The following is a 26,598-nucleotide window of genomic DNA, read 5'->3' as shown; positions in this document are numbered from 1 at the left end:
CTGTCTGTCTGCCTTGCCATCGCTTAGGTGCCAGGGGGCACCCCTGGATCTTCATTCCTGCTGCCCCTGTAAGTCCTACCGGCTGCCAGAACCTGAAGGCTCAACCCGAGGGGGTAGGCAGTCAAGTGTAGGTGAAGCCTAGGTCCAGTCCGGGTTCCAGTCCAGAGTGTTCCGGGCCGGTGTGTGTTCCAGTCTGGTGTGCTCCAGTCCAGTGTGTTCCGGTCCGGTGTGTGTTCCAGTCCGAGGGATTGCAGTCCAGTGTTCCAGTCCTGTGTCCTCCAGTCCGGGGGATTCCAGTCCAGGTGTTCCGGTTCGCTGGGCAGTGCCTGCAGTCCCTGCCGTTGTGCTTACCCAGTGTTGGTTGGTGGGTTTTGCCTGCTGCTGTCGCTCCTCGTCAGCAGCCCAAGGGCTCACGTTTGCTCCAGAGCCCGGTCCCGCGGGCTCAGAACCTGACAGAACCTGACAGTTTGTTTACACTTTCAAACAATAGTAGAACCAGGGGACACAAGATGAAGCTAGAATATGGTAGATTTAAAACAAATAGGAGAAAGATTTTCTTTACTCAGCGTGTAGTTGGACTCTGGAACTCGTTGCCGGAGAATGTGGTGGCAGCGGCTGGCCTTACGGAGTTTAAGGGGGGTTTGGACAGATTCCTGAAGGAAAAGTCCATTGAACATTATTAATTTTTTTTTTTTTTGGGGGGGGGGGGGGGGGGGGGGGTGTGCCAGGTTCTTGAAGCCTGGATTGGCCGCTGTCAGAGACAGGATGCTGGGCTTGATGGACCCTTGGTCTTTTCCCAGTATGGCGGTGCTTATGTGCTTATCTCGTGCTGCTGTGTGCCAGGTCAGTGAATGGATCTTGGGACAAAAGAATGCTGATGCTAGGATTGGAAGAACAGGAGCTTGGAGAAGAGGGGATCTTGGAAAAGAGAGTTGATGCTGTCCTGGAGCTTGGAGGAGGGGGGCTGATGCAAGGGCTGGGAGAATGAGGGCAGATGTGGCTAGGTTTGGAGAAGGGAGTGCTGATACTGGGGTTAGAAGAATATGTTGATGCTGGCGGGGTTGATATTCAAAGTTTTAAGCAGCAGGAATAGGAATGTACATGGTTGGTGGTATTCTAGTCAGAGGCGGATCCAGTAAATAGCACCAAAAGTTAGGAAAGATCTGTGCTGAGATTGCATTCTGTAAAGGGCACTCCACGCCAAGTGCCCTTTATAGAATAGTACTTATCTCACGACCAACTTTAGGTGCGGATTTACACAAGTGAAACCTGGTGTATATCCTGGCATGCAAGTTAAGCACACAACTCTGGAATTCTATAACATCATGACTAAATTATGGGAATGCCCCTGACCTACCCATGTCCCTTCCATGACCTCACCCCTTTTTGGGTTTCGCACGAGACAATTTTGGTGCACAACTTTATAGAATTGCGCACAGGAAGAATCGCACATAAATCCAAATTGCCAATTAATTCCAATAATTGGTGTTAATTGGCTCATTAAGTAATTATGTTATGCGCACATCTCAGGATTACGCCCAAAATTTGGCATGCAAATTTCATCAACCTTTAAAGAACTCAGGGGTTAGTGACTGAATGAACTCTTTATAGAATACTAACAAGTGGAAAAGTATGTACCATGATTTGATTACATGTTCTTTGTTGGTGGGCATGCACATAGGCAGAATACACAAATATGTGCATTAATTTTAGAATAGTATAATTTATACACATTCTGGCTAACATCTAGGTGCAGGCATTTAACTACTACTAACAACTAATCATTTCTATAGCGCTACTCAAAAAAATCAGCTGAAACCCCCCAAAACCAGACTTTGGCATGCAAGATAGCACCAGAAAAACAAAAAACATTTCCTCTTGCAATAAAAATAGCAGACATAAATTTCAAATATTCCATTCACTATATTACAATTAACAACTACAAATAAAACAAAAAAATAAAATAAAAGCGCAGCTACCACACTACTTTATCTTAAAATAAAAATAAAATTCATTTTTCGACCTCTGTTGTCTGGCCATGTACTTCTTTTCATTTGTGTTGGTCCCTGTCTGTGGTTTCTATTTTCCTCATCTTCTTTTAACTCTATTGCCAGGATTTCCTGTGTGTCATTTTTCTCTCTGCCTTTTCCTTTCAGCTTTCTTCGATTTTACTTTCTGCCTTTATCCACGTTTAGTTCTTTCTTACCATCCAATCTTCCAGCATTTCGCCCCGTACCTCCTCTCTCCCCATTCAGCATTTTCCCCCTTGCCCTCTCTCTCCATCCATCATCTTGCCCCTTCTCCCATCAGTATTTCTCCCCTTTCCCCATCCAGCATTTCTCCCCTTGCCCTTCCAGTATTTCTCCCTTTGTCCCTTCTCTCCTCATCCAGTATTTCTCCCCCTGCCTCCTCTCACCCCATCCAGCAATTCCAGCAGTGGGAAAATCAAGAAGAGAAAGGTGTGAGGCCACACTGCTCAGACGCACACTGTTGGCTCTGCCGATCCCCTGCCCTTCTGATGTCAACTTCCTGTTCCGGGGCAGGGGATCTGCTGAGATAACAGCGTATGTCATAGCCTCGCACTTGCAATGCTGTGCCTGCGGTGCTGCTGCTGCTTATAGGGTAAACGTGGCCGCGGGAGATTGGGGAGATGAGCAAGATAGGGGGAAAAGTGCCGGTAAACCGTACCGGTGCAAAAAAAGCACTGGCGCTACTAGACATGTGAAGCACTGTACACATTATATGCAGGTACTTTACCTCTCCCTAGAGGACCTGGGGCAATGGAGGGTTAAGTGACTTCCCCAAGGTCACAAGGAGCTGCAATAGGAATTAAACCCAGGTTTCCAGGATCAAAGCCCACTGCACTAACCATTAGGATACTCCTCCACTACTACAACTGTTGTAAACAGTCATGCCTTAACGTAAGCACGTTTTCTGCCATTTGCATTAGTATTCTATAAAGAAGACACCTACTTTTCTTTATGGTATAGGCTTGAAATAGGCACCTTGCTTACCCTCTATCCTAGGTTCCCTGTTATAGAATTACCCTGTTTTCCCCTAAGTCTCTAAACTTGCTCTCATGCTTAGCACATAAAGTTGCATGCACATGTTATAGAATGGTGCCAGTTATGTGCATCTTAATTGTTAAATTAGCTGCTAATTGGTATTAACCAATAATTGGCTATTCTTGGTGCTAATTGGCACTAATTTTCAGTTACACGCGTAACTGCCCTTATCGGTATTCTACAAATTAAAAATGCTAAATGTGTGCAGCTTCAAGGGCTGTGGTCCTGGGCAAGTCGGGATGTGCCTAGCACTTACGCGCAAAGGTTATAGAGAGGCATATTTTCAAATCACTTAGCCTTCCAAAGTTCCATAGAAACCTATGGAATTTTGGAAGGTGCTTTGAAAATATGCCTCAGAGTATACTGTCAGTTAAGCACCTAACCGACATCTGTTAGGCAGAAGCATTTACAACAACCACTGAACTAGCATTGTTTGCCCCTAAAGTTAGGCGCATAATTGCAGATTTACACTAGTAATTGCCAATACTGAATTTGCATTTAGTACACATCATTCTGGCATCTAACTTCAGTCCACTGCATTCCCCCCTACTGGCCAATCCTAATATGATGTTGGTGTGATAGCGACCAAAATGTATTACCATCTGACAGCCATGGGGGTAGCATTTGTGAAATGAGTAGGTAGGTAACCACCTCCCTTAAACCACATTTGGCAACTATGCCAAAAATTCAAATCAGATCAAGAGCTTTTCTTGACAGAATGGGGGTTAGGGAGATAAAGACCAACTTAGATTTCATTATCATAAGCTGTTCTAATAAACTATAAAAGACTGCACTTCTGAATGGTACTCTTTTCCTTTTTCAGGTCCAGTACTTTTTCAAGATTCTGAACAACTAATATAATTTCTAGCTTTGGTTACTTATTCCTTCTCTTCAAGTGAGCGAGAGACAGACAAGTGGAAATGTGTTCATTCATTTATTGTCTGATGTTTGGACTGAAAACAAGAACAAGAGCACTGTACCTCTGCTGAAGATTACAGATGTTATAACATTGATTTTTGCACATTAGACAACATTTAACAGCATCCTATGGGGGTACTGCATTGATTTATATAAAGTTCAAACTAAAGGTTTAGGTTTATTCTCAACAAGTGGCTTTGGTTTTATTTCATTCGTTACATGTCTTCATTTTGCAGAAGAAAAAAAAAATTATACAACTACATAAATATAACATTTTTGCACCATGACAATGGTTTAAAACATTCATAAAGAGAGCACCAAACTGTGATGTCTCCAGAAAAAAAAACATAATATATAAAGCAAAATAAGTATCTGTATTGCTGGCAAAACTGACCATCTGACATTGGTCTCTTGCACACCTTCAGAGCATACTGGAGGACAAGGAGAAAATGAGACACTATAAAAAGCATTAAATACAAAGCAGAGTGCAACCCATCATCTTTGCATTTCAGAGAAGACAAATGGAAAAATATATAGTCTGCTCATTACAAATAAAAGAGGCTAACACCACAAGAAAGAAAAATATGGAGTGCTCAATAGTAGTGGCTTTTCTTTAAAAGCAACACTTCCATGCCAACTAACAATTTACTGAAACTGTTCTAGCACTGACTGCTAGTGGTACCATATAGCACTGTAACTAGTCTATTAAACAAAAATGAAATACAAAGTAGGAGAAGGAGCCTGATACATCTTCAGCTCTTTGTTGTTCTAGGAACTGAAGCAATAACCATATGGGAGGCAATTCTAGAAGTGAGCTCCATTTTTAGATCACCCAAGACCATATGATAGGACACTATTATATAACGGAACCTAGGCACCCAGGTTCCATTATAGAACACAATCATAATCCAGTATCAACGCCTTTTGTAGGCACCCACAGGTACACCAGCCGTAGAGCTGAAATGTGCAGGGATTTGTGTAACTTTCAGAATATGTGCTATTCAAGTTAAGCGGGTATTTGCATACATATGCACATAACAGCGAGCATTCTAGGGATTTGAGTGCACATAAATGCAGCATCTAGATTACAGAATTGCTTAGGTGAGCACTTATGCACATATATACCAGAATGCTGCCTAAGTGCTATTCTGTAAATATGTGACTATCTTGCATAGTGCATATTTCCAAGGGGGCATACACATGGGCAGAGCTTCAACTTACATAATTCTGTATGTTACATGCAGGCACTCTAAGGCTGGTGTAACTGTGGGTACCTAAAGGTTAGGCACACCAACACGGTTACGCTAGCATTCTATGAAGGAAGCATGTGCCCTCAGGATGTCTAATTAAAGGCAGCTACCTCCTGTTTGCATGGGAATCATGTGCATTCTCATTTGCTTCTGCTTTCATTCCAGTTATTCTTGAAGAAGCCAAAGCGGGTTCCTTGCATACTTAATTTTTGCTTCAGATTAAAGCACATGATCTTCCTCAGTAGAACTAAACACAAAGGAGGTAATTTTATAAGGGACTTGAATATGTGGAAAAATGTTTTACACACTCAACTAGGTTCTTATAAAATTGCCCAAGGCATGTAGAAGTAGTCACAGAGAAATCATAGGGGCTACTTCTATGCACTGTATGTCACTGTATGTGCAGGCATTCTGGGGGGGAGGAGGGAGGGGGTTAGAAAATAGGCAGAGCATGGATGGCATTGGCATGTATGCAAGTACTGTAGTTTAGTTTATTCACAAATCTGCTATACTACCCTTACACCAGAGGCAACAAAGTGGTTTCTTTTATAAAATACATACATATGTGCCGATTCTTACTAGTACATGCAGACACATAATTTACAACTGCCTCAGAGCAGATGTACATGTGTATGCCTACTTTTCATAGGGTAATTTTCTAAAGGCACATAGGCATATATGTTGCTTTTATTAAAAAAATAATTTAAAAAAAGCATAACACCTTTCCTATCTGCCTGGACAGCCTAGGTGCCCTGTTATAAAATTACCTTCAAAACTGAGACGCTAGGCTAACTAAATACACAGACAGATAGATAGGACATTCATCTACCTATATATCTGTGTACATGGAACTGCTGCTTTGAGAAAAAAAAATACCATGCTAGTTTTCTCCCCGTTACTGAGTATGTACACCTTGGACTGCAAGCCTTGTTCACAAAGTAGAAAACAAATACAGTATAACATGACTAGAAAATAAAATTACCAGAGTCTGTACCTATACTACTGAACACCTACAAATAAAATACACAAGGCAGCAATACTTAGGGGCCAAATACACTGCTGACTATGTCAGTTATGGAATCATAATTTACAGTAGAAATGGGCATGTCCCAAAGGCTCAAGTACATGTTCATTGTCTTTGTCATTTACAGTAGAATAAATATTTGTCACAATATTGCTACACTTTAAATTTACATTCTAACCTAGTAAATGCAGAAAGCTAGTGTAAAGCAGAAAGATTAAGTGTAGGTCCCATATGTATGACAGTTTGTTCAAGACTAGTAGGTTTTTCTTTTTTTGTTTTATTATGGTAAATGGGTTGTGCTTGTGATCAGCTGTTCTTTATGTCAAATTTGACATCAAAGCGTCCCTGGAAGCGGTCCTTATCATTGTATTGGATGTTCTCACCATAGGCTTTGCACTCAATGCGGACCTCAGTGTTGTGGGTAATATTAGTGAACTGTACAGCCAGCAGGGGCTGCAAATACTTAGGCTGTAGAAGTTTGCCATAATAGGGGTAGTACTGCAGGGGGAAACCAGCTGCACCATTCATCCCAAAATATTCTACAGGTCCAATTTTGTCCGCATCTTCTTCTTTCTACAAAAGAAACAAAAAGAAGGAATACAAATCATAAGCAATTATTTGTTTGATTATACAGTCTTCCAGTGTATTTCCACATGGGAAAACTACTTAATTCTTGTGCAGAGTTTGTCATGCGTTAAGGTTGAATTTGTACAGTAACACATAACCTACACAAAGTTCCCATTAACAAGTCAGGCTGCATATCAAACTGCAATGATGTTATGAAAGTTTGTTAGAGCTGGATTGAGGCGCTTTCTGCATATAACTGACAGCAGCAGTTGACCAGAAACACCCAAATAATGATTAATCACTAGCATAGGAGCCACCTTTTCAAAATGTTTGGGGAAGTTAAACTCAACAAAAATTACCCCAGCCAAAGAAAAAGTAAAAACAAAGCAAGGAGGATCAAGGCCATATTTTAAATGTACAGAGCGGAGCAGAGGAGAACTTGTGGCTAAAAAAAGAGCTCTGGAAGCAATGAAAGTCTCTTTATTCCTCCAACCTCAACTCATCCACAGCACACACTTTTTTTTCCTCTCCAGTCAGACCTGGTCCATATACCCCACATACTCTCCATCCTAACCAGCCATTAACAATTTTTCTTCTCTCCACACCACACACACTATCCCTCAGCCCATCTCCATTTCTTTCTTAACTTCCTTTTCTCTTTCTTCTTCCTAATATCATCTTCATCCTAAATCTTTCTTCTCTTATTTTCCTCCTCCCTCCTTACCTGTTTGTAGGCAAAGTTTGACATATTTGGAGGCAAGGGTATGTAATATCTTTGCCATCCAAACCTGCTCTGCTTCCCTCTCAGTTCCTCTCCCCATAAGGTTCTCACTTTTCCTCTTTATAAGGTTTGGCTCACCCATCTCTTCACTGCCCCATACTTCCTCACAACAGGGTCGTTTCACTTCTCCCTCAAGCTTGCATCACCTCTCTACTCCACTTTTTCAGAGCCATGCCACAGTTCCATTCCTTGAAACTACTGAAGCTATATCTAAGTATTTTCTGAGGAAAGACAGAATGTGCATTTCTCGCAAGAGGAAGATGCCCTCTAACACAGTTGTTTAGGGATGCTAAAAGCTTGAATTGACCTGCATTTCCAGAAAAGACAGGGCTGTTGAAGTTTTGCTTTCTGAGAAACAAATAGCACTTGATTCTCCAACCTGATTTGCAAATATAACCCTCAGTTTTTGTGCCTGTGAGAGCCTATAGGATGTTGCCCCTCTCTGTTAATAGTGCTCCCTCACAGTGTCAGAGCTACCTTAAACTCCATAGTCCCACCTAAGGAGGAAGTGACCCGGGAAGGGAGGAACCAGAAGGGCATAGGGAGTATATAAACTGAGGCCATAGCTAGATTAAGGAAGCCCAGCGGGAAGCAGCAATGCTCCACGGCATGTACCTCCAATACTTAAAAGTGAACTGCCACTGCTACATTCAGGTAGGCCAAGCTCCACTGGGAACCTTGCAGATTTTGTATGTTGAACTGAGTAATTGCTAGACACTGCCCTGATAACTTTGAGGAACCAGACCAGGGTCAAATAAAGTGTACTGCTGGACTGAGAAGCCATAAAGTAAATTGTGGCCCTGCAGAAGCAGGCCACACGAGAACATTGTTATATTTACAGACTAGTTTTATGTTGCCTTTTTCCTCCTACCTGGGAACAGAACAGGACCCCTGACCTACCAGCTTTAATAAATGTTCTTTCCCTTTACCTGCAACTACTGTGTGGCTGTGACCAGTGGTGTGCTGGAGCCGGCTCGCAAGAGCCGCTTGTTAAATTTTGACAGCTCTTGTGAGCCGGTTGTTGTTGGGGGCGAGCCGGCTCCATTACGGGAGGTAAGCATGGCAGGAGGGCACCATCACAGGCCATGCTTACCTCCCCTGCCGCTCCGAAGCATGTCCAACCATGTCCTTCGCCCCCACCCTCCCCTCCCGCTCCCATCCGTCTTTTTTTAATTACCTCAGTCGAAGCGCGCGCTATTTAAAGCCCTGCTGCGTGCTGGCCGTCTCCAGGCTTCCCCTGCTTGCTTCGGATGATGTTCATGCCTTAGTCCCGCCTTCATTCTGACATCATTTCCTTTTTCACGAAGGCGGGGACTAAGGCACGAACATCATCCGAAGCAAGCAGGGGAAGCCTGGAGACGGCCAGCACGCAGCAGGGCTTTAAATAGCGCGCGCTTCGACGGAGGTAATTAAAAAAAGACGGATGGGAGCGGGAGGGGAGGGTGGGGGCAAAGGACATCGTTGGACATGCTTCGGAGCGGCAGGGAAGGGCAGGGGAGGGAGGAGAATCGCTGGGTATGGATGGGTAGAGGGGGCAAGGAAGAAAATTGCATGAATGGGTAGAGGGGGGCAGGGCAGAGACTTGCTGGGCATGGGTGGGTAGAGGGGGCAGGGGAGAGACTTGCTGAGCATGGGTGGGTAGAGGGGGAAGGGGAGAGACTTGCTGGGCATGGGTGGGTAGATGATAGGGCAAGTCCCTGGAGCTGAGCTCCCGGTACCCATAGGCCTTTGCGAGTTGCTAAGCTTAGCCCTTGGATGACGGACTGTCATGGAGAAAGAGGAGCCGGATGAGGATGCCACTGATGATGGATTTGATGCGGATGATCAGGAAGCCCTGAGTTCAGACCCTGAAGCTAATAGGCTGGATGATAGAACTGAGGAAGATGGTGAAAGATAAAGATGACGAGGGAGAAATGGGTGCCCTGGATGGACCCAGGTCTCGGGCAGAGAGGACAGTGGGACACTGTGCCATAGCTATGTTAAGGAGGGCCAGCAGGAAGCAACTACGCCCCATGGCATATGCCTCCACCACTTATTTGTGAATTGCCAATGCTACTGTCAGGTAGGCCAAGCTCCACTGGGAACCTTGTAGATTTTGTACTTTGACCTAATTGCTAAAGACTGCCCTGAAAACTTTGAGGAACCATGCCAAGGACAAGTAAAGTGTGCTGCTGGACTGAGAGGCCATAAGGTACACCATGGCCCTGCTCAGGCCCGCCAAGAGGGGGGGCAGGGGGTACAAAATTCCCCGGGCCTCCAAGAGGGGCCCAGCGCCTCTGTCCCCTCCACACACCCCCCCTCTATCCACCACCGGGGCTGGTCCCCCCTGAATTCAAATCATGGCGCCTCACCTCGACCTCGCTCCGTGTGAAAGAGCGCAGCAGCGGCAGTCTGCAGATCGCCTCCCTTCGGGCCTTCCCTCCCTGTGTCCCACCCTCATCACAAGGGCAGGCATAGGGAGGGAAGGCCTGAAGGGATGGCGATCTGCAAACTGCCCCTGGTGCACTTCTTTCCACGGAGCGAGGTCGAGGTGAGGCAATATGATTTGAATTCAGGGGGGCCTGGCCCGATAGTGGATGGAAGGGGGTGGCGGTGACGACAACGACCTCGGGGGAGGGAACGGGCCAAGCCCAGTCTCTCAGCGGCCCTGGCCCTGCAGAAGCAGGCCACACAAAGACAGTGTTAAATTTACGAACTTCTCTTTTGTTGCCTTTCCCTCCTATCTATGAATAAAACAGGACCCCTAACCTACCAGCTTTAATAAATGCTCTTTCTCTGTACCTGCAACTACTATGTTGCTAAAACTTATTTGGCACTGGGCCCACCCTCTTTCACATTTCCACAATGCCTAACTGAAATCTGGCTTAAAGGGGCTGAAAACTCTTACAACAGATAAGAGACTGCTCCTAATTTCTCCTAAACAAAAAGACAGAGTCACTTTTCTCTATGTTGACCAACCAAAGTCTCCACTGAAGTACTTCTGGTACATTTCTCCAATAATTTTTATGCTATGTATTATTCTCATCATGCTGATCTCACCCATCCCTCTTTAGATGAACTACATCTAGCATCGCAGGTTCAGAATCTGATTCACTTTCTCACTCCACCAATATAATTCTTGGAACTTAATATTTATGCTGATGACCCTCAGAAACCAGATGATAAAGTATTTGTATCATTTATGTGAAACTTCAACATTCTATAATACATTCATGCTCTTACTCGTAAAACTAAGGACTCTCTTGAATTTGTTTTCTCTTCTGCTTCCTTTAATAAGAAATGAAGTCACCTTTACCCCACTGTTCAGGTCAGATCACTTTCTGGTCTCTTTTCCAGTTGATCTTTCTGACTTTAGGAGCCACTTCAAAGGTAAAAAGACTCTAGGAGGCTTCACAAGGTAGGTATTAATGAGTTGGTTCCAAATCTCCCCCCACCCTCAACGCACACCTTTGCACTCCCTTGAGACACAGGCTACTTCCTAGAGCAGCGTTTCCCAAAATGTGCACCGTGGCACCCTGGTGTGCCACAGTGAATTCTCAGGGGTGCTGCAGCACATCTTGACCTCCCACCGCCCACAATTGAGCATCGCTCCTTACTTTCCTGTCCCGCAGGTCCAGAATCTGCCGTTTCCTGCTTCTTCCCCCACCACTGCAGTGCTTGCAGCTTACATTTTCAGGCCGTCCGCAATTCACACAGGCACTGCAGGGACTTCCCTCTGCCACATCCAGCCCTCACAACAGGAAGTTGCATCAGAGAGGGCCAGATGCGGCAAACTGGGAAGGCCCTGGAGTGCCTGCCTGTGTGAATCGCGGACAGCCAGAAAACATAAGCTGCAAGCACTGCAGGGGCGGCAGGGGAAGGAGAAAGATGTGGCAGTGATCCTAGATATGCAGGAAGAAAGGTAGCTAGCAATGCTGGATTTGGGGAAGGCATAGGTGTCCTGGATGTAAGGGAGGAAAGTGGCTGTAGGAATGGTGTGCTGGACTTTCTGGAAGAAGGGGCTGCAGGGAAAGGGAGACTGGCTGGGGGACTGCGGAGACCCATTGTGGCTGGAAGGGGTGCATGGAGGCCCATGTGGCCATGGGGGTGTACGAGACCCATGTGGATGGAGTGGGGGTTGCAAAAAATTGCTTGGACACTAAGGGTGCCATGAGCCGAAAAGTTTGGGAACCCCTGTCCTGTATGGTGTACAGCACTGCGTATGCCTTGTAGCGCTATAGAAGTGATAAGTAGTAGTAGTAGTACAGCTTCATGTTAAAGTTAGCTCTAAAGGAAGTTCCTTAAGGGGATATTCCATCAAAAACAGTTACAATCACCTATGGTACCACTTATGGATTGCAGTTACTTAGAAAATAAGCCCATTATGTAAGCAAAGAGAAGGCAAAAAAAAATAAAATAATACCTCCATGAATATTCAAATCTGTAAGGAATACTATAATGCCTGCAAGGTATGTATTCTCTCTGTAGAAAAATAAAACTTTTCTCAGCTGGTATATTTTTAATAGAATTCACCCAAAACAGCTATATCATACTATCACTAACTTCTTTAGCTCAAATATCATCACAGAAGGCAACTAGAATTTATTTTACTCAGACAATTTTTCTTTTTCCTGAATAAAATGCTGAACATCTAGTTGTCATCCAAACCATTCTTAGATCCCAGAGTTCCAATTGCCAATTATTCCCATCCTCATAATCTTTCAAGCTCACCTGCAGCTTTCAACTCTTTAACCACACTATAATCAAGGGCCCTTTTACTAAGGTGTGCTGAAAAATGGCCTGCGGTAGTGTAGATGTGTGTTTTGGTTGCACGCAGAATCATTTTTCAGTGCACCTGTAAAAAATGCCTTTTTTAAAAAGTTTTGCCGATCATATCGACCTATCTCCTTATTACTGTTTGAAGCAAAGTTACTTGCTAAAATATTGGCGAATAGACTTGCCAGAGTATTACCGTCTTTAATCGCGACACCACAAGTAGAATTTGTGCGAGATAGGTCGGTGGCACGAAACATGAGAAAGATCTTGCTAGCTGTAGAAGAAATACAGAGGAAATCATTGCCTTCGCTCCTGGTGAGCTTCGACGCTGAAAAAGCGTTCGATCGTGTTCATTGGACGTTCATGTTCGCGACCTTGGAGGCATATGGAATAAGGGGATATTTTACTGAGGCTATACAAACCTTATAGAAAAATCCGTTAGCAGAAGTTGCAGTCAACAGGATTTTTTCGGATTCCTTTCCAATAGCGAGGGGCACACGGCAGAGTTGCCCTCTCTCACCTCTTCTATTCGCATTGGTCATGGATCCGCTTATTCGAGACATCATGGGTATGGAGGAAGTGAGGGGAGTGGTAGTGGGGCGAGAGCAATTTAAAATAGCGGCCTTTGCAGATGATTTACTGGTGATATTACAGACCCTCGGACCTCCCCTAGCAGCGCTTCTGGAGATCTTGAGGAATTCTGAGATTATTCGGGTTTTTGTATTAATCTAGATAAATCAGAGGTTCAGACTCTATACCTTTCGGACATGGAATGGACTCAGATCAACTGCCCACTAAAAAAAGCTTCCGCGTCCTTCAAATATCTTGGTATACAGCTATCCGGGGATCCCAGGCAGTTGTATAAATTGAACATCGCTAAGCTATTCTCCAATACTAGAAAGCTTTTGGACAGATGGACAGGGGTTACCGGTGTCGTTGTTGGGGAGAATATCATTGTTAATATGATCGTCTTTCCTAAATGGCTTACTGTTTTCAAACTTTACCACTGTGCCTCACTACAGGTGAAAGGAAAAAGTTGCTGGGTATGTTATCCAAGTTCCTTTGGAACAAGAAAAGGCCACAGATTAGTATGGAAAGGATGTTAGAGGGGTGGCATAGAGGTGGATTTGGTATTTTAAATTTATGGTGGTACAATAAAGCCTGTTTGTTACGACACCTGGGGGATTAGCTGAAGGGAACGTCTCACTATACACCGGTGGAGATGGGAACAGATTGGATAAGCCCTTTACATTTGAATTATGTTTTACAAGCTGAGGCCTCCTGCTTGCCAATACACCTTCGTAGAAGTAATTTAGTGCGCCCTTTACAGACGGTATGGGGGGAATTAGCCAAACTTTGGTCATTTGATGCACATACTAGTAGACTATTACCCCTTAGGGGTAATGGGGATTTCCAACTGGGAATGGAGAATAAGCGTATTAGGGACTGGAGTGAAAGGGGACTTCCTATGGTAGATGATTTTGTAGACCACACAGGGCGCATTAAAAGTTGGAATCTTTAAATTTTGGACCCCTTGAATGGGCAGATAAATTTGCCTTTACGCAGATAACTCATTATATTGTTGCATTGCCCTCACAATATTTGGCAGTTGATGTGGCCTCCAAGTTTAAGGAACTTTATGAAACACCAACCGCAGACCCAGCGTCTATTTCCGTGTTACATAAAAGACTCATACAAAGCTGTCCACCGAAGAATCTTGATCAGTTGGCAGTGAAGTGGACAATGGATTTGCAGAAAAGGATTACTGTTAGCACACTGATACGCAGCCTGAGGCAGATCACGGTCTGGCTCAGTAGTGCTGAGCTAAGGGAATGTCAGGGAAGAAGCATATATAGGGCGTACACATCGCTGTCAAGATTGTATACAATGGGCAGAGCAGAATCATCCACCTGTAGCAGGTGTGGCGACCCTCATTGTACTTATTATCATGTTATATGGGCCTGTACGGTGATCTGCAGTTATTGGACACGGATTGCGAAATTCAGAGGAAATGTACCACCTGTTCCTCTGATCCCATTCCCACCCACCTTCTTAATGCCATCTCTCCTGCTCTTATTCCTTTTATCTGTCACATTCTCAACCTCTCACTTTCCACTGCGACTGTCCCTGCTGCCTTTAAACATGCTGTGGTCACACCTCTCCTTAAGAAGCCTTCACTCGACCCTACTTGTCCCTCTAATTACCGACCCATCTCCCTCCTTCCTTTTCTCTTCAAATTACTTGAGCGTGCTGTTCACCGCCGCTGCCTTGATTTTCTCTCCTCACATGCTATTCTTGACCCACTACAATCTGGTTTTCGCCCTCTCCACTAAACCGAAACTGCGCTTACTAAAGTCTCCAATGACCTATTACTGGCTAAATCCAGAGGTCAATATTCCATCCTCATTCTTCTTGATCTTTCCGCTGCTTTTGACACTGTCGATCACAGCATACTTCTCGATACCCTGTCCTCACTTGGATTCCAGGGCTCTGTCCTTTCCTGGTTCTCTTCCTACCTCTCCCTCCGCATCTTTAGTGTTCACTCTGGTGGATCCTCTTCTACTTCTATCCCCCTGCCTGTCGGCGTACCACAGGGTTCTGTTCTTGGTCCCCTCCTCTTTTCTATCTACACTTCTTCCCTTGGTTCATTAATCTCATCCCATGGCTTTTCCTACCATCTCTATGCTGATGACTCCCAAATCTACCTTTCTACCCCTGATATCTCACCTTGCATCCAAACCAAAGTTTCAGCGTGCTTGTCTGACATTGCTGTCTGGATGTCTCAATGCCACCTGAAATTAAATATGACCAAAACCGAGCTTCTCATTTTCCCCCCCAAACCCACCTCCCCGCTCCCCCCGTTTTCTATTTGTGTTGATGGCTCTCTCATTCTCCCTGTTTCCTCAGCTCGAAACCTTGGGGCCATCTTTGACTCTTCTCTCTCCTTCTCTGCTCATATCCAGCAGATTGCCAAGACCTGTCGTTTCTTTCTTTACAACATCCGTAAAATCCGCCCTTTCTTTCCAAGCACTCTACCAAAACCCTCATCCACACCCTTGTCACCTCTCGTTTAGACTACTGCAATCTGCTTCTTGCTGGCCTCCCACTTAGTCACCTCTTCCCTCTCCAGTCGGTTCAAAACTCTGCTGCCCGTCTTGTCTTCCGCCAGGGTCGCTTTACTCATACTACCCCTCTCCTCAAGACCCTTCACTGGCTCCCTATCCGTTTTCGCATCCTGTTCAAACTTCTTCTACCTAACCTATAAATGTACTCACTCTGCTGCTCCCCAGTATCTCTCCACACTTGTCCTTCCCTACACCCCTTCCCGTGCACTCCGCTCCATGGATAAATCCTTCTTATCTGTTCCCTTCTCCACTACTGCCAACTCCAGACTTCGCGCCTTCTGTCTCGCTGCACCCTACGCCTGGAATAAACTTCCTGAGCCCCTACGTCTTGCCCCATCCTTGGCCACCTTTAAATCTAGACTGAAAGCCCACCTCTTTAACATTGCTTTTTGACTCGTAACCACTTGTAACCACTCACCTCCACCTACCCTCCTCTCTTCCTTCCCGTCACATTAATTGATTTGATTTGCTTACTTTATTTATTTTTTGTCTATTAGATTGTAAGCTCTTTGAGCAGGGACTGTCTTTCTTCTATGTTTGTGCAGCGCTGCGTACGCCTTGTAGCGCTATAGAAATGCTAAATAGTAGTAGTAGTAGTAGTACTTAGGAGACATCCTGGCTAGAAATGTAGTGTTAACACCGGAGTCAGCCCTTCTGGGAAAGGACTTGTTGATGGGAGATGACACTGTACATCATAACATACTAATATATAAAGCATGTGTAATGGGGAAAAATGCATATTGGTCAATTGGACAAAATCTGAAGCACCGTCGTTTTGGCAATGGCGCAACAGGTGGCATGCTCTGCTACTAGGGGAGCTGCGAGACTCATATTACAAACCTAAAATACAACGTAAATTCTACCAAGAGTGGAAACCATATATTAGTATCTTGGCCCCTGGGGCTCGTAGCTCCATTCTTAATCGACTGGGTAGGATATAAGAACCAGAAATTAACTACCCCACCCACTAGAGGAACACCTTCCAATTCTAATGTTGAAGAGTTCGGAATCGTCTGGAATGGGGGATTAGGGGAGGGGGAGGGGGTAGAGATAGGAGGGAAGGGGGGATTTGGAGAAGAGGGGGAGCATTAGGGGGGGTATAAATGTGCTATTTGGGATACCAGTTTCTATGCTATGTATATGAACAGTTTAATTGCTAGTTGTGGGCCATATTGAAATTGCTATGCTAACATGTTTTCAAAAGCTCTTCAGGAGTCAACATAGGGGGGGAAGGAAGTTTAAATGTTGGCTGAATTTGTTTTGTTGGTTCTATTATACAGCTTGTAGGGCGGGCAGGGTGAACCTTGTTAGAATATATTGTTGCTACTAGTTTAAGAGTATTCTTAATAATGTGTTATATCAGTTCACTGCTAAATGTTGATTCCTATGTTTATGTTAACATGCTGAATCTTCAATAAAAACTGTTGAAATTCAAAAAGTTTTGCCGAAAATGGACGAGTGGCAAAATGAAAATTGCCCGCGCATCCATTTTCAGTCTGAGACCTTACCGCCAGCCACTGACCTAGCAGTAAGGTCTCATGTGGTAACTGGGCATAATGGTCTATGCGCATAAAATGCTGATTACCACCCGATTACTACCCACATGGCAAAAAATAAAAATATTTTCCAGTGCGCATATCGGATGCACATCAAAAATGAAATTACTGGGAGTCACGTGACGCTATGAACAGGAGCAGACGCTAGACGAATTGCTCCTGCCTTCTCCTCAAGAATCGCTACTAAAAAATCACCCAGAAAGAGAGTTTATCTCGTTACCTGTGAGAGGATCATAGCGTGAAACAAGAGCAGACCTGCTGATTGCAGATATTGCTGAGTATGACGACTAAATCTGCTAGAAAAGAGAAAGACAAAAGTTGGCCGATTGGAGACAAAATGGCGGCGCCGGCGAGCCCGGGAACATCAGCGGTGGGATCCGCATGGGCCGCCGAGATCGTGGGCGAAGTTACCCATGCGATGGAAACTATTTTGGAAAACAAACTTAGCTTGTTGGATTCTAAACTAGAATCGCTGCATAGTAGCGTAGCTCAAATACAACTGGATATGGCGCATTATCAACAAAGAGCTAGCGACACAGAAGATCGAGTTGGTACTTTAGAATCGGAAATAAAACAGCTGAAAAAGACAATTATCTCTTATAATGACAAGCTTGAGGACTTAGAAAATAGGTCCCAGAGAAACAATCTTCGCATTGTAGGATTGGCTGAAGGGCAAGGAGATCGGGATCTGAGCAGGTACCTGGAACAGTGGTTGGCAGAAGAATTAGAGCTACCGGAGACACTAGGGCCATTAAAAATTGAGAGAGCACATCGTTTGGGCCAGAAACAGCCGTCGGATGGCAGACCACGGGTGGTTATATGTAAAATCCTCAACTTTTCCCATAAAAACGCTATTTTGCAAGCTCTGAGGAGTGGAAAAGAGCTGCACAGTGGGAATCGAAAAGTGTTATGTTTTCAAGATTACTCGTCGGTGGTGGCAATGAAAAGGAAAAATTTTTCGCCAGTCTGTACTGAACTTGTCAGTCGGAAAGTTGAATTTGCACTGTTATACCCGGCGAAATTGAGAGTAATTCACCACTCGGACACAAAGATGTTTAATACAGTGTAGGAGGCTCAGACATTTCTACAACAATTGGAAGCGGGGCAATAATATCCCTGACATGCTTTGGTGATACGGACTGCCTGTTACAGATTGTTTTGCAGGACACCGAACATGTGGAAACTATTGACGTGCAGCAGCTGGTACTAATCTTGTTATAATAATACTGGGCGAGTTTAATTTACAAGAGCTTACAAGACGTGGGAGGCTTGCTAAGAGGCATTATATGCAGGCATGTTATAATTGAGCAGTAGAGAGAGAAGCGGAGATATTAGAGCATTTGAATTGCACAGAGAGGACAACTGCTGAGCGTTTTGATCATTGAGGATCCCTGGAGACAGTGTGGACAGTAAGGGAGCCCTCTAGAAGAGAATTGTGTTTTGGATTGCAACCCGAGCCCGATGCTGGCTGAGCGACATGGAGAGAGTCGGATAAACAGACAGCTACAATAATGTTATGGTGGCTGCAGGAAATTTCGCTTCTCCCATAAGTACTTATATAATGCAAGGACTCCCGTGGACGGTAAATTAATAGACCTGATGTAATGGTGACAGGTTGATAACTCTGCTAACTGTGTAACATATTGTGTGGGTGAATAGAAACATCTGATGGTTCAGGGAATGGCTGAAAGAAGGGGAGACGCAGTAAAGATGAGAATGGGGAATGCAGGATGGTGCTAATTACGTTATGCATGACTGGCAGAGACACTGGTTTGAAGGTATTAGATTGGGATTGAAGAGGGGTTAATGGTTGGGAGAATGAATACGCAAGTAACAGAACGATAGAGGATGAGTGATTAAAAGAGATGCAGGCTATAGATGACGGGAGGAGGGGCGTTGAAAGTGACCTGATTCCTTCGGGAACAAAGAGAACAAGAGGGATAGGGAGGGGGAGAATGGAAGGGATAGGGGGATGGGTGGGCTAGGGCTACAGCAGGGGTGGGGGGAGGGGATTAACTCATTACCAATTAGAAAACTTGGTGCTAAAGGTAGAGAGAGACTGGTATTCAGAGGAGAGGGGCTGGAGGCTGGGCTAGCTTCTCTTAGATGTAATGGATAATCAGGGGATAGAATGGCTGGACACAGGAGGGTAACAGATTAAAGTAGCATCTTGGAATGTAGGAGGAATACACTCCCCAATTAAAAGATCAAAGATTTTGCGGCATCTCAAACGTATTGGGGCGGATATTGTGATGCTTCAGGAAACGCATTTGTCAGATATTGAACATACCAAATTAGCTAAATGGTGGGTAGCTGAATACGTGGCATCAGCGGCTCTTGGCCGGAAAGGAGGGGTGGCATTGCTATTTAGAAAAAGGATAGCAATTCAGGTGCATAAAACAATAAAAGATCCGGAGGGTAGATTTATTCTTTGCATTGTTACACTAAATAGGCAAAAAATAATTTTGGCCAGTATCTATGCTCCTAATGTAATAGATTTAACATTTTACAAGAAGTTGCTTAAGCAAATCACATAGCTAGAAACATTGCCTATATTGGTGGGAGGAGATTTTAATATGACTTGTGATCCAATATTAGATAGATCACATCCTCCAACTGATATAAGAAGGATAAGTACTAGGGGTTTGCCGGATTTTTGTACAACGCTTGACTTACTTGATATTTGGCGGACCTTACATCCATTAGTCAAAGAATATACACATCAATCTAGAGCACACGGCACATCGTCTAGAATTGATTACTTGCTAACATCCCGTACTTTACTGACTGATATTACAGAAGCACACATAGATCCCTGCGTTATATCAGATCACTCGGTGGTAAGCATGCAATGGATGGGAGGAGGGGAGGAAGAGAAATTAAAAAGCTGGACGTTTCCGACATATTTGCTCAGAGATGCACGGTTTGGGGAATTTCTGCACGCAAAGTGGGCTGAGTATAAGCATTTTAATGAGGGTTCGGTTAATGGAACTACTAGCCTCTGGGAGGCTGCGAAAGCAGTCCTGAGAGGCGAAATAATAAGCTATGTTATGCAATATAAAAGGACAAGAGATAGAGAAATTGTGAGGCTTGAAAAACAACTAGGTAAACTGAACAGACAGTATGGCCTGAATCCTTGTAACAGAATTTGTCAAGAAGTGCTGGTAACGCAAACAACCCTGAATTCCTTATTACACGAGAGGGAACTGAAATCTCAAGCCTACTATCGCTTCCAACTATACAGACATGGGAATAAAGGAGGCAAGTATTTAGCCCAACTTATAGCATCATAATATGCCTCCAGAAACATAACAACTATTAAAACTGCGGAGGGGACACTTATACACTCTAATCAAGAGATTAGGTCCGCTTTTCAAACATATTATCAGAGTTTATATACGGCATCAAACCAGGAGGGCCTCACGGGAGAGATATACTTAGATGGTATTCAAGTCCTGAAATTGCAGAATAGTGACCGAATTCGCCTGAATGCCAAGGTTAGTGATGATGAGGTCGCCTGGGCCATTGCTCAGAGTAAGTCAGGTAAAGCCCCAGGCCCCGATGGATATAAAGCAAAATTTTATAAGCTGATGGGAGATTCGGTTGTTCCAACTTTGGTCAAGGTATTTAAGGGAAAATTAGGTTCTTACCTTGGTAATTTTCTTTCCTTTAGTCATAGCAGATGAAGCCATTACGTATGGGTTGTGTCCATCAACCAGCAGGGGGAGATAGAGAGCACTCAACTTTTCACAGTGCCTCATGGCCAGCTAGTTCCACTGCCTCTTCAGTATTTGAAGCTTCCAAAGCAGTATGGCAAACCGCAATGGGAATAACATGAACTTTCCTCACAGCGAACGATGGCCCCTTAACAAGGGAATGAACTCATCCTCCTGGAGGGAATAAACTCATCCTCCCAAAACAAGAATCCTGAAGACTGTTTTCCGACTCCCCAAAGAAGCAATATAACTTCAGGAAACAAGAACAGCACCTAAAATCAGAATCTCATGGCTTCATCTGCTATGACTAAAGGAAAGAAAATTACCAAGGTAAGAACCTAATTTTCCCTTCCTTGTCATCAAGCAGATGAAGCCATTACGTATGGGATGTAACAAAGCAATCCCTAAATAGGGTGGGAACAAGCCACACCACGCGCTAGCACCTACGCTCCAAAACGCGCATCCCTCCTGGCAGCCACATCCAGCCTGTAATGTCAGGCGAAAGAGAGCTTAGAAGCCCATGTTGCAGCACTGCAAATCTGCTGAAGAGATAGTGCTCCAGTTTCCGCCCAGGAAGAGGAAATCGCTCTTGTGGAATGTGCCTTAAAGGCTTCAGGCGGAGCCCGGCCAGACAGCAGATATGCTGAAAAGATAGCTTCTTTGAGCCAACGGGCAATAGTGGCTTTAGACACTGAAGATCCTCTGCGAGGACCTGCAAACAGCACAAAAAGATGATCAGAGGTCCTGAAAGCATTTGTAATTTGCAGATACTGCAACAGAGTCCTGCGCACATCCAAAAGGTGCAACTGCCCAAATGAATCTGGAATCTCCTCCTCAACAAAGGAGGGAAGAAAAACAGGCTGGTTTAGGTGAAACGCTGAAACCACCTTATGCATGAAGGAAGGCACGGTCCGAACCGTGACCCCTGACTGAGAATTGCAGAAAAGGGTCTCTACAGAACAGCGCCTGGAGCTCTGACACCCGTCTCGCCGAGGTAATGGCCACTAAAAAGACGGCCTTCAGTGTCAAATCTTTCTCTGAAGCACGCCGAAGCAGTTCAAAGGGAGCCCCCTGAAGGGCCTTCAATACTAACCCCAGGTTCCAAGCTGGACAAGGTGCCCACACAGGAGGACGGAGCCGAAGCACCCCTCTAAGAAACCGTGCCACATCTGGATGAGCAACTAAGGACACGCCTTTAACCTTGCCACGCAGGGAGGCCAATGCTGCCACTTGCACCCGCAGGGAATTATAGGCCAAGCCTTTGTGTACACCATCCTGCAAAAAGTTCAGAATCGGCGAGACAGGAGCCCGCAATGGAGAAAGCGCTCTTGAAACACACCAGACTTCAAACTGGCGCCAAATCCTGGCATAAGCCACAGAAGTGGAGCGCTTAAGGGCCTGCAGGAGAGTGGAAATTACCTTATTTGAGTAGCCTTTATCTCTCAATTGCGCCCTCTCAATCGCCATGCCATAAGACCAAAGCAGCAGGCGTCCTCCATGGCCACCGGCCCCTGTGACAACAGGTGCGGAACCAGAGGTAACGGAAAGGGAGCCTCCAACAGCATCTGTCGGAGGTCCGCATACCAAGGCCTCCTGGGCCAATCCGGGGTGATGAGCACCACTTCTCCTGGATGTAGCCGAATCCGCAGGAGCACACGCCCTATCAAGGGCCACGGAGGGAAGACATACATCAAGCCCAGGGGCCAGGGTTGAGCCAAGGCATCCAACCTGGCAGAGTGAGGATGCCTCCGTCTGCTGAAGAAGCACGGGACTTTGGCATTGGAACTGGTCGCCATAAGATCCATCACTGGCTTGCCCCATTTGGCACATATCTGCAGGAATACCTCGTCTGCTAGTTCCCACTCCGCTGGATCGATCTGATGCCTGCTTAGATAGTCAGCTTGCACGTTGCTCTGACCTGCAATGTGAGCTGCTGACAGGAACTGTAGATGCAGCTCGGCCCAGTGGCAAATTTGTTCGGCCTGCGTGGCTAGAGCTCTGCACTGAGTTCCGCCTTGTCGATTTATGTAGGCCACTGCTGTCCGACATCACTCGGACAGCCAATCCTTCCAGGGTCACTTGAAAGGCCAGAAGAGCCAGAAACACCACTTTCAACTCCAGGCGGTTGATAGACCACTCCGACTCGTCGGGCGTCCACAGACCCTGGGCATGCTTCCCCTGGCAATGTGCGCCCCAGCCCTTCAGGCTGGCATCTGTCACCACCAGGCACCAATCGGGGAGCGCCAGCGGCATTCCCCGCCGCAACATGCTGTCCGAGAGCACCACTCCATACTGAGGCGGGCCGCAGGGAGCCAAGAAAGTCTGCACTGATAATCCTGAGATACTGGAGACCATCGTAGAAGTAGAGAATACTGTAGAGGTGTCAGGTGCGCTCTCGCCCATGGCACCACTTCCAAGGTGGCCGTCATCGATCCCAACAGCTGGACAATGTCCCAAGCTCGCGGGCGGGGCATCCTCAGGAGCAGACGGACCTGATTCTGAAGCTTGCACCACCTTTGCTCGGGAAGAAACACTTAGCCCGAGGCTGTGTTGAACCTGGCCCCCAAATATTCTAGAGATTGCGAGGGGGTCAGGTAACTTTTGGCCATATTGACGACCCAGCCCAGAGATTGAAGGACTGAAACCACTCTGGCTGTAGCTAGATGACTCTCTTTTTCTGAGTCTGCTCTGATGAGCCAGTCGTCTAGGTACGGGTAAACCCGGATACCCTCTCACCTGAGAAAAGCAGCTACTACCCCCATTACCTTGGAGAAGGTTCAGGGAGCTGTGGCGAGGCCAAAAGGCAAGGCCCGAAACTGGAAATGTTTTCCCAACACTGCAAACTGCAGAAACTTTTGGTGCGGGGGCCAAATTGGTATGTGCAAGTAAGCTTCTTTCAGGTCCAGAGACGTGAGAAACTCTCCTGGCTGTACCGCCGCAATGACGGAGCGCAGGGTTTCCATGTGAAAATGCCGCACTCTTAAGGACTTGTTCAGCTCTTTTAAGTCCAGGATCGGGCGAAAAGACCCGCCTTTTCGTGGCACCACAAAGTAAATGGAGTAGCGGCCTAGACTTTGTTCGGCGGGAGGCACCGGGGTCACAGCCCCTATCTGGCACAGACTGTGCGTAGTCTCCTCTACTGCCGCCCGTTTGGTGGCAGAACCGCATCAGGACTCCACAAACACGTCTCTCACCGGGGCATCGAATTCTATTCGGTATCCGTCTCTGATCAGGTCCAAGACCCACTGATCTGCGGAGATTTTGGCCCACTCCTCAAAAAAGAGGGAAAGTCTTCCTCCGATGACAGGAAACGAGGAGGGGGCCGGCGCACCATCATTGAGAGGGTCGCCTCTGCACTCCAGGCCTAGAACCGGCAGCTGCGGAACGTTTGTCCGAGCGAAAGGAGTTTCTCTGCTGAACGCGGGCACGAGAAGTGAACCCAGCAGCACGCCCCGGGCGGTACCTTCTAGCTTCACGGAAGCGAGGTCTGTAAGAGGAGCGGACCGCCTGACCCTTAGAGGAAGGCTTCGGCCTATCTTCGGGCAAGCGCTGAGGTTTGGAATCCCCCAGGCCTTTAACAATGTTTTCCAGCTCCAAACAGGAGAAGGCCTTGAAAGGGCAACTTCACCAACCTTTGCTTAGAGGCCATGTCCGCCGCCCAATGTCGTAGCCAAACAGTGCGGCGAGCCGCCACTTCTACAGCCATTTGTTTAGCCGAAGCTCTGACCATATCATAAAGGGCGTCAGCCAAAAAGGACAAGGCCGACTCCATCCGCAGAGCCACTTCAGATAAGGTCTCCGCTCCATCACCGGGCTGTTCCACTGCCTGCTGTAACCAAGCCAGGCAGGCTCTAGCAGCATAACAACTGCATGCAGACGCCCGAACAGTGAGACCTGCCAAATCAAAGGACTGCCTCAGAACTGAATCAAGCCTGCGGTCTTGAATATCCTTCAGGGCAACACCTCCTTCAACAGGGAGGGTAGTTATCTTTGACACAGCCATGACCAGGGCATCCACTTTAGGCATTGCAAAGCGAGCCAAATGTTCCTCACTCAGAGGGTATAATTGCCCCATAGCCCTGGCAACCTTCAAAGGTCCCTCGGGGTCAGCCCATTGAGCCGAAATAAGCTCTTGGATGGAGTCATGCAAAGGAAAGGCTCGAGCAGGCTTTCTGGTACTAGCCATCCTTGGATTAACAGAGGAGGCTGTGCCACTCCCTGGATCTTCAATCGAGAGGGCTTGTAAAGCATCTGAAATAAGCGCTGGCAGCTCCTCGCAGTGGAAAATCCTCACCGCAGACGGATCATCAATATCCTGTGGCAATTCTGCACCCGACTCTGGCTCCTCAGACCAAGAAGCTCTGCCAGACCCCTCAGAATCCTCATAGCCCGACCATGGGGAGGGGGGGGGTGGAAAGGGGGGTGCGCCACACTCAGAAGGGGAATTAGCCCTTCTGCATTTATCAGGAGGATAAGAAACAGGCAAAGCCAACTCAAAAAGGCCAGGATCCACCGGGGGGGGGGGGGGGGGGTAGGCAGAGGTTCCGAAGATCCCTGTGGAAGAGCTCATTTAAGCATGTATGCCTTATGCAGCATTAAAACAAAATAAGGGGAGAAAACTGCTCCCTGACCGCCCGGATCCTGCCCAGGGCTATCAGCTGTATTATAAGCCTCACTCAGAGGACCCCCCCCCCCCCCCCCCGTATTCAGGACTCTCCGCGCCATGTGGAAAATCCAAAATGGCGTCTGCTGCCAGCTCAGAGCGCGAAATATCGCCGCTCGCCATGCTCGGGCTGGCTCTACCGTCTGTACAGCACAATTTACAGAGCCCCGCTGCTGATTTGCGCTTGCCACATTTAGAACAGCGCTTTACAGTCTCCGCAGCCATCACCAAAAACGGCGGTAAAATTCAAAATGGTGGTTCGCGCCAAAAATGTCCCGATCGCGGGCCCACCCCGGAGGAGTCAGAAAACACTCTTACCTCACTAGACCGAGTATCACAGCTCCGGTCCTGCAGAAGAATCTCAAGAAAAACCTCTTTTCCAAGATCGCTGCGCTAAAGCGTGACGCGACTTTTTTTTTTTAATGCTGTGAGGAAAGCAGAGGCAAAAGAGGTAAATAAATTCACTCCGGAGGCTCAGATAAGTGGGAAAGGCAGTGAAAGGCGAACCAATGTGCCTGCATCCACTGAGTGGGAAAGGACAGGGAAAAGCAAGCTAATATGTCCACATCCACGGGGGCATGGGTAAGGCAGGGAAAGGGCTGACCTATGTGCCTTCAAAGTGAAGCTGCTATAGCCTCTAACACCCCGGCTAACAACTGGCAAGCCAGGAGCCACCCCCAGGCATATTTTTGATGGAGCTCGAAGAAGCTGCAGCCACCCTGCTTGGGGAGATAGAGAATACTGAAGAGGCAGTGGAGCTAGCTGGCCATGAGACACTGTGAAAAGTTGAGTATCTCCCCCTGCTGGTTGATGGACACAACCCATACATAATGGCTTCATCTGCTTGATGACAAGGAATGAGTGGATAACAAATGGCAAGATGCCTGCACATTTAAACTTAGCCCGGATAGTGGTGTTTCCTAAACCCAAAAGTGACGAAAAGTTGGTAACTTCTTATAGACCTATCTCACTAATTAATCAAGAAGCAAAATTATTTGCTAAAATTTTAGCCAATAGATTGGGTAGGGTACTACCTCATCTTATTCACAAAGCGCAGGTAGGATTTGTACAAGGTAGATCAATCACAAAAAATATACAAAGCATTCTGGCATCCTTGGAGGGATGATAACTTAATGATAAGTTTTGACACAGAAAAAGCATTTGATAGAGTGGAGTGG

General features: G+C 46.1%; 1 protein-coding gene and 1 pseudogene across 1 annotated transcript in view; one reads left to right on the top strand and one right to left on the bottom strand.

Moving 5' to 3' along the window:
• LOC115459561 (nucleoside diphosphate kinase 7-like) overlaps window positions 1-5,619 on the top strand; it is a 542,835-nt gene extending 537,216 nt beyond the window's left edge. The window contains exon 12 of the mRNA XM_030189374.1: window positions 3,889-5,619. Within this exon, the coding sequence (XP_030045234.1) occupies window positions 3,889-3,921 (33 nt within the window). The 3' untranslated portion in view covers window positions 3,922-5,619. The remainder of the gene's footprint in view (window positions 1-3,888) is intronic.
• Window positions 5,620-6,524: 905 nt separating this feature from the next.
• The window catches only part of LOC115459562, a 205,410-nt pseudogene continuing 185,336 nt past the window's right edge, over window positions 6,525-26,598 (bottom strand).

The sequence above is a fragment of the Microcaecilia unicolor genome, unplaced genomic scaffold (assembly GCF_901765095.1).
Source record: "Microcaecilia unicolor unplaced genomic scaffold, aMicUni1.1, whole genome shotgun sequence".
NCBI lineage: Eukaryota > Metazoa > Chordata > Amphibia > Gymnophiona > Siphonopidae > Microcaecilia > Microcaecilia unicolor.
The sequence above is the reverse complement of the archived record's forward strand: the minus strand, read 5'-3'. Positions and strand labels throughout refer to the sequence as shown.